This window comes from Zingiber officinale, chromosome 9A (assembly GCF_018446385.1).
Source record: "Zingiber officinale cultivar Zhangliang chromosome 9A, Zo_v1.1, whole genome shotgun sequence".
NCBI lineage: Eukaryota > Viridiplantae > Streptophyta > Magnoliopsida > Zingiberales > Zingiberaceae > Zingiber > Zingiber officinale.
The window spans coordinates 2,528,851-2,537,447 of record NC_056002.1 but is presented as its reverse complement, the minus strand read 5'-3'; the positions used below and the strand labels follow the sequence as shown (position 1 = coordinate 2,537,447).

Genomic DNA, 8,597 nt, shown 5'->3' with positions numbered 1-8,597 from the left:
TCGTTGCGATCTCACAGGATAATTCATAACCATTTCATAACAATAACACCATCTGAAGATTGATTATTCGATTACACATGCATATCAAATTCTTTTGCAAGTATAACATAATTCAGTAGAAGTTCTTTATGATCTAGAGAGCACTTCAAGAAAGAGCCCTTGGTCAATTTGAAGCGTTGTCATGGTCTTATAATGGACATCCTTCTGCTCATCACGAAGCTTGAACTGGAAGAAGTATAGAAGAACGGCTGCGTATATCTTCATTTGTCTGTAGGCAAATTCTTTCCCCAAGCAGATTCTTGGACCAGCCTAAAATACCCCCAAGAAAAACAGAAAAAAAAAATACTAATTTTCTCGTAGAAGATCTAAAATACCAGTTTCTTGAACCACTTATGGATCAATTTGCTTACTTGAAAAGCTACAAACTTGTAGGGACTTTCAGACTGGAAGACCCCTTCATCATCCAGCCATCTTTCCGGTCTAAAAATCTCGGCATCCTCACCCCACAAATATTCCATTCTACCCATTGCGTATGGCTGGTAGAACACAATGTCGCCTTTGCTCACATTGTAGCCTCCTGGCAGAACGTCATCTGAAAAGCAAACCTTGTTTTCCTGAACAAACAATACAATTCACTGAGGTACTCGTGCCATTTCGGCTGCTTATTTGTTCAGAATTGATTGTAGCACTTAAAAACTTACTAAAGGAACTGCAGGGAAGAACCTCAGTGTCTCGGTGAGGGTAGCATGAAGATAGTGAAGATTGTTGAGGGACTCATCTCTTATGTTTCGCGAAAACTCTGCAAAGTCTACGCATTCGTTTGGTTCGATTACTCGCTTTACTTCTTGATATATCTTCTCCTGCACGGAGGGGTTCTTGCAGATCAAGAAGAAGAACCATGCGAGTGTGCCTGCTGTACTATCTTTTCCAGCAATGACAAAGTTCAGAATTATATCCCTCAGATATCGCAAATCGATCTTCTCTGGATTGTTCTTGCTCTCCTCTAAGAATTTTGAAAGAATATCATCTTTCTTGTCCTGTGTACGATGACAAAAGATGGCAATTAGTACTAGCTCTGAATATTTAGTCGCTTAATTTGGTAGTGTTCAGATGTCCACTTACCGTCTCAAGATTTCCTTGGTTTGTGAATTGTTTGATCCTAATGTCCATCACTTTGTATACAAATTCATCGACCACTTTTAGATGTTTCTTGAGAGCTGCTTCAGATCCAACATTCAGAAACCTCATGATCTTCCAAAAGGCATTTACATACCTTAGCATGATGTACTCGTTTGACGCATCAAATGCCTTGGCGAACTCGCTTCCGCTGCGATTCGAACCATCCAAGCAATTCAACTCGAACCCGAACGCGATTTTGAATGTGGAATCCATGGTGGATTTCATCAAGAGATCCTATTGAAGCTTTCGTAACTTATTTTTCATTGCTTACATGTATGTACATACATGTAGCTAGATTCAAAAAATTAAACACTTACTTGTATATCGAACATTTGGTCAGTGTTGGCGAGCGAAGAGATAGTATTTGCGAGCTTGGATGCACTATTTTTGAAAATAGCACCACTAAAATCTCTCAAGGATTTGGTGGAGAAATTGAAGCTTGCAAGCTTTCGTTGGTGGCGCCACTTATCGCCATCTACTGCAAAAATGCCATCTCCAAACAGATCGTGTGCGTTTTCATAATTATATGATCCCTGAATTAAGCAGAATATTTGTTACCATTAAGTCAAAAAAGAATTTATTTATTTATTTTGGAAGGGATCAATGACTTAACATGGAAGATTTCATGCATCTTGAGACAACAATAATATTTTGTTAGATTTTGAACAAGCAGAGAATATTTATATCAAACTCTACCCAAAAAGGCGCTTTAATTCTCAACAGTTTGGTCGGTAGATGAAAGCGTACGTACCTTGCCGTAATTGCTGAATTTGGTCTTAAGCATGTACTCGACGACGGCAGGGTCGGAGGTGTAGAGCTGCCGGCCGAAGGGCGAGAGCAAACGGTAGTTCTTGTGACTGCGAGCCAGCTCCGTGTGGTAGTCGTGCAGCCTTTGGAAGTTGAGAAATTGGTGGAAGATGGTGCCCACCACCGGAGGATCTTGTCGCCTCTTCTTGCTGGCGAGCAAGGCAACAGCAGCGAGCAGCAGAAACCCAACTGCCGCTACAACAGAGACAGAGACGAAACCTGCTGAGAACTCCATGAAGATTGAGGATCGACCGAGTGAAGGGAGGGTGATCGACTAAGTCCTTATAATATAACAAATTGTGGCTAATTTTCAAACATAGCAGACAACGCGCAACCACAGGCACTAATGCGACGGATCAGATTAGGGAACTCACTGGATTAATTAATTAGTCGAAAGCAGACAAATAGAAAAAGATACTGGATGACATCGAAGATTTTGACTTGGCCATCCTTCCCGACGCTTTTAAAATATCTTTAATTTTTAGACAAGGATCAATCTTGTAATTAATATTATCTCATCCGTTAGATCACGGAGACGCATACGTGTTTTGCTCGACTTTGGCCTCTCTTTTTTCTGACGTTCTCCTCCGTTTGCACGTACCAACTTGATACTAAAGTAGCACACTTATATTGACAAAATTTGAGTCATGTTGTAAATAGTTTCCATTTCAATATCTGATTTAATTATCTTTCCACATCTCATCATGGGGCACACCATATTATTTAGATCCCATAATTATTTTCATATGATCAACCAAATTAAGTTGGGTCCTATTTTATTTTAATTTTTATGTCTAAGTGTACAAGAGCTTAGGAACACAGGAAGTCGAGCGGAAGGCGCAGCTAGCGAGAAGGACGACACGGGAAGGGGGTCGACGGGCTCGGTGCGTCCGAGGGACGAAAGAGCTACGAAAGAGTACACCGGTGGGTGAGAAGAACGTACGCGACATTCGAGGGACGAGAAGCCGGAGCGGATGTCTGCTCGAGGAGAATGCCGGAAATTGGGTTCAGGTGAGCCCTATTTCAATTGGACGCAATCACCCAAGCGATCAGAACTTCGGAAGAAGAAAAGGAGTGAAAAGAAGCTGGAGCTATTTATACGCTGCAGCATTGAGGGCGTCCTCCACATTGAGGGTGCCCTCCATGGCGTTGAGGGCGCCCTCAACCTAGTCAAAGTGACTCTTTCGCCAACTGCCACGCCAGAGGTGTCCTCCATGCTTATGGGAGGCGCTCTTAAGTCGAAGATAGAGTTTCTAGGCCCTATAAAAAGAGCCCTGGAGTTAGGAAATTAATCATCAACTTTTGTATTCAATTCCTAGCAATCGTTAAGCTTTCATTGTGTGTAAAAGACTTCTCCGCCTTCAGAGAAGGAGATTCTGACTGAGCTTTCCAACCGCGTTGGATTAACAACCACCTAGGTTGTAACTAAGTCAATCCCTGAGTCTTTTCTTTATTCTGTTCTTTTATTTTTATTTATTATTGTTGCACCTTAAGAGTTGAAAGAACGAGGAGGGTATTTTTTTTTTCAATCAATTCACCCCTCTCTTCTTGCCAACCTGCCGCAATGGAACATAAAGCCTAGTTCCACGCACTCCCTCCATGAACGTTGTAGGCTTTAAGTGGGTATTCCGTCTTAAGCATTGAGTTGATGGTTCTCTTGAACGATACAAAGCTCGACTTGTAGCTAAAAGATTTAGTCAACAACCAGGTATTGATTTCAATGCCACTTTTAGTCAAGTCATCAAAATTACATCCGCCAGACTATTATTATTGGTAGCTATTAGTTTAAATTGGCCTGTACGACAATTAGACATTTCAAATGCATTTCTTCATGGTTATCTTGAGGAAACTGTATTTATGGAGCAACCACCTGGGTTCATTCATCCACAATTTCCATCTCATGTTTGTCAACTCAAGAAATCCTTATATGGTCTTCGACAAGCTCCTCGTGCATGGTTTCATCGATTATCTAGTTGGTTACAAGCTCAAGGATTTTCTGGATCAAATACTGACTCATCTCTATTCCATAAATATAATGATGAATATATGATATTTTTTTCTTTTTTATGTGGATGACATCCTAATAACCAGTAATGATCACAAAGGTATCACAACTTTATTAAGTCTTCTCAATCAAGAGTTTCCTACTCAAGATTTGGGTATTTCTCATTTTTTTTTCTTGGTATTGAACTTATTCCACATGAGGAAGGTTATTTTCTTTCTCAAAGCAAATATATTACTGGGCTTCTTCAAAGAGCCAAAATGGATGGAGCACGTCTAGTTTCTACACCCCAATTGCTATAAGTAACTCTATAACTACATCCTCTCCTGCTCTGTCTGATCCACAAATTTATCGAAGCATTGTTGGAGCCTTACAATATGTCACTATCACACACCCTGATATTACCTTTGTAGTAAATTGTGCTTGTCAATACATGCATGCTCCAACTGAACAAAATTGGGATAATGTAAAAAAAATACTTCGCTATCTCAAAGGTACTATTCTACATGATCTTTTATATCATCAATCGTCTCGAGATTTACATGCCTATAGTGATGCGGATTGGGCAAATTCTCCTGAAGATAGACGCTCTACAAGTGGATATGCAAGAAATGCAATATTTCTTGGACGAAACCTTATCTCATGGAATTCGAAAAAGCAACGTACTATCTCTCATTCAAGCACTGAAGCAGAATATAAAGCTATAGCAAATACAACGTTTGAAATTATTTAGCTTCAATCACTTCTCTCTGAACTCCATCTTGCATCAAATATTGCACCCAAAATTTGGTGTGATAATATTAGAACAACATATCTCATAGCAAATCCAATCTTTCATGCTCATACAAAACATGTGGAAATTGATTTTCATTTTGTTCGAGAGCGTGTGAAAACTCAACAATTATTAGTTTCTTATGTTTCTACAGAGGATCAAATTGTTGATATCTTTACTAAGACATTATCCAAACAACGTTTCAACAAGCTAGCAAGCAAACTCAACGTTAGAGATTTCCCGTTGAATTTGTCGGGGGGGGGGGGGGGGGGGTAGAAAAGATAAAAGAGAATCACTAAGATTGGCCGAATCAAATCACCAAATCAAATCAAAATAATATTAGGATTATTCTAATAATTATGTTATAATTATTAGAATAATTCTTATAATTATTCTGTTATTTTTTAATTAGTTAATTGACCAAGTACTTTTTTTAACCATTATATATTGTACTATATTCAGGACAATCATCAATAGAAAACAATAAGTTTTATTATTGTTCTCGTATTCTTTTCTTCCTATTCTTCTTTTACACGTGCGTGCTATGGCGATTCCGCGATGCTTAGATGCTTGTGCTCAAGGGTCGCCCCTGTTTCACTGATTTCAACCTGGTTCCACTTGGTTGGGGCACCCGCTTCTCCCCCTGGCTCTCCGTTATGGCCTCCGTCAGCCCTTGGCTTGAGTGTGTCTGCCTCAAGTGGATGTCTGTCTCCGACGCTGACCTCACCCTCTTCACTCGCTCCTTCCCCTCCTTCTGCGATCTCACGCTCATGTGCTGTGATGAGTTCAGCAACCCCGCTATCATCGCTGAGCTCTACAAGTTATCCTCTCTGACATATTCCCTCCTTGAGCTAATCCGAAACTTCAAGATCTAACTTCGCTTATTCACCCCTAAATTTCTTCGATTTGGATTAGAATTTCTTCGATTTGGATTAGAATTTCTTCGATTGATTGTTCTGATCTACTTGCAGGAATATGAGGGTCTTGGATCTGATCAAGAATGATGTGGAGGGCAAGGACGAGGAGCTCGTCAATTGGATCTCGAGGTTCCTGGAGACAAGTACCTCTTTAGAGTTGCTCTCGTTTAAGTGCGTGAATTCCAAATAGCAATCGTATCCGAAGCTCCCTTGCAACCGTCGTCATCCATCGCCGATGTGTTGGGTCAATCATGTCATTATGGTTATGCTTGTTGAATGTTGTTGGTTGCCTTTCTTTGAGTTAACATATAATTGATTGAATGCTTGTAATAGGATTTGCTTCCCATGTTTAAAATTGTATGTTTTAGGTTTGAATTGGTATATTCATATTAGGTGTTCGATGAATTTCCCCAACCACTTGTATTTTTTTCATTTCTTGCAATTAGGTTAGTTTAATTCTTGCATGTCTTTTCTTTTTTGATTGTTTTAAGTTATTGTTTTTGTTTGAATGCAATTAGATTAGATTAGTATAGGTTTCATTCATGTTTTACTTTATGTTGCTTTTAATTTTCTTGCAATCATAGTTTAGGTTAGAATAGATTCACTTAACTTGTATTATCTTTCATTTATTATGATTAGATTTCATAATTATTTTGCTATTTCATCCTATCGTTACATTCCTCCACGTTGCTCACCAAGGGGAGGGAAAATTTATGTAGTCGACTACAAATAGTTGGAACTAATTTGGCTTCTTATTGTTGTTTCTGTTGTATAAGCAGCAAAATATAGATTTTTTACTATCCATGTTTGTCCTTTATGCTATGGAAAAATGTTGGAATCCCAAGGTGTTTTGAGGTGATCAAACAAGCTAAGTTAGGTCCTGCGTTTGTTTAACCCTTGTGTCTAAGTGTGCAGGAGCTTAGGAACACAGGAAGTCGAGCGGAAGACGCGGCTAGAGAGAAGGACGGCACGGGGAGAGAGCCGACGGGCTCGGTGCGTCCGAGGGACGAGGTGACCGCGGAAGAGTACACCGGTGAACGAGAAGAACGTGCGCGGCGTTCGAGGGACGAGAAACCGGGAAGGAAGGCTGCTCGAAGAGAAGGCCGGAACTTGGGTTCGGGTGAGCCCTATTCCGGATGGCCGAGATCACCCAAGCTAGCGAAGCCGGAGCGAACAAGACTCGGACCGAGACGAGCTGAACCGGAGGCGAAAAAGTCAACGTTGTTGACTTTGGGGTCCGGGGCGCCCGGAATCCTTCCGGGCGCCCGGAACCCTTCCAGGCGCCCGGGCCTGGATTTTGACCAGGATCGCGTCAAACGCGATCTGATCGTTGGGGGATAAAATTTTATCCCCCCTGGGCTCCCGGAACCCATTCGGGGCGCCCCGACCAGTGCTATAAATATAGCACTGATCTACACAGTTAGAACAACTCACTTGTAATCAATTCTTTCTGTGCTTTCAGTTGTGTTCTTTTCATTTGTGCTGTCAACGTTGTAAAGAGGCTTCTCCGCCCAGAGGAGATCATAGTGCGCTTACTTTCCTTGGATTAACAATCCTCTGATTGCAAACCAAGTAAATCTCTGGTGTATGATTTCTTTACTTAGTCTCTACTTTTTATTACAAGTGTTTATGATATAGTTGAAATCCGAGATAGGTTCGAATTTTATTTTGTAGGGCAATTCACCCCTCCCCTCTTGCCGGCCTCCAAAGGGACCTACAAAAAATACTCATCTTGTTTGTAATCTATATGTTTCTTATGATTTAAAATTTCTTGCATCCTCATTTTTTCAGCATGTGAAGAAACCATTGATTTCTTTTGGCCCCAAAGCTTCTATGAAGCTTAAAACATGTCCAATAAGTGTCTACAAGGTAAGTAAACAATTATTTATTCATTACACTTATTTTCTCCTAATTTAAATATGATTTCTCCATTGAAGTTGTGATACTTTGACATTCTTGTTGCCTGCCATCTCTATAGGAGCTAAGGTTAAGTTTCAAAGTGTTAAGTGAATTTAGAGCAGATGGGATTTTGTAACTAAACGACACTGGTACTTTTAGCACTTCATGGCTTAAGAACCTGACAACTGTTGATAATCCACGGCTTAAGTCACATATGTTCAGGAGCTTATCATCTAATGATTTTGATGTGTTTCAGTTTCATGCACAACCCGACCCTATACTTGTGTCTGTTTTGCAATTGGCTGGTGCGTCTTATTTGCTTAGGTCCACAACATGAGAATACTATGGCAGGTAATTCTACTACTTCACGAATGAACTTAGATGGAGTGTTTTGGTACATCCTTTGCATATTTTTTGACTAGGATTTACTATCATTATTAATAATTTAGTTGTAAATATTACTTTCTTTTATACTTTGTGTTTAAGGATGCACAAAGTTCCATGTAACCAATTCTAAACAGTTGAATGGTATATATATATATATAAAAAGAAGCATGTTTCTTACCTTGATGAATCAAGTAACGTATATGCATTTTTTTTAATGCAATACTTACCTTAAAGGTCTAGCCATAGTGATCAAGGTTTGACTAAGTTAATGTGGTTAGAGTGTATACTAAAAGTCTAACTTTTGTAAATATTTATTTTTGAAATAAAAGAATCACATTGGTCAATATCTACATTTATTTGTTAAATATAATTATTCAATTAATTTATATAGTAGATAACATGGTGTGTGGTGTCACACTCAGAAGATCATGTTGTCGGTTCTTTATAAATTATAAACAGTTGCTCACGACTAAGATGGAAAGGAACAAACCATTAGTATAGTCGTAGTGTAATTAGGTATTAGTTTATCTTAACTAATAAATTGTTAGTTAGAGCCCTACAGCCAATCATATGATGATTGTTGTATGGACTCGATAAATCATATTCCTATATATTTATAAAGACATTTCATTAT

The 8,597-nt window shown here is 39.4% G+C and overlaps 1 protein-coding gene across 1 annotated transcript; it reads right to left on the bottom strand.

Moving 5' to 3' along the window:
* LOC122021462 (cytochrome P450 704C1-like) lies at window positions 1-2,345 on the bottom strand. Its single transcript, XM_042579581.1, has 6 exons — window positions 1,931-2,345; window positions 1,497-1,712; window positions 1,123-1,413; window positions 702-1,037; window positions 411-614; window positions 1-309 (listed from the first exon to the last, which is right to left on the bottom strand). The coding sequence occupies exons 1-6, from the start codon at window positions 2,219-2,221 to the stop codon at window positions 127-129; spliced, it is 1,521 nt and encodes a 506-aa protein (XP_042435515.1). The 5' UTR covers window positions 2,222-2,345; the 3' UTR covers window positions 1-126.
* Window positions 2,346-8,597: the final 6,252 nt, after the last annotated feature.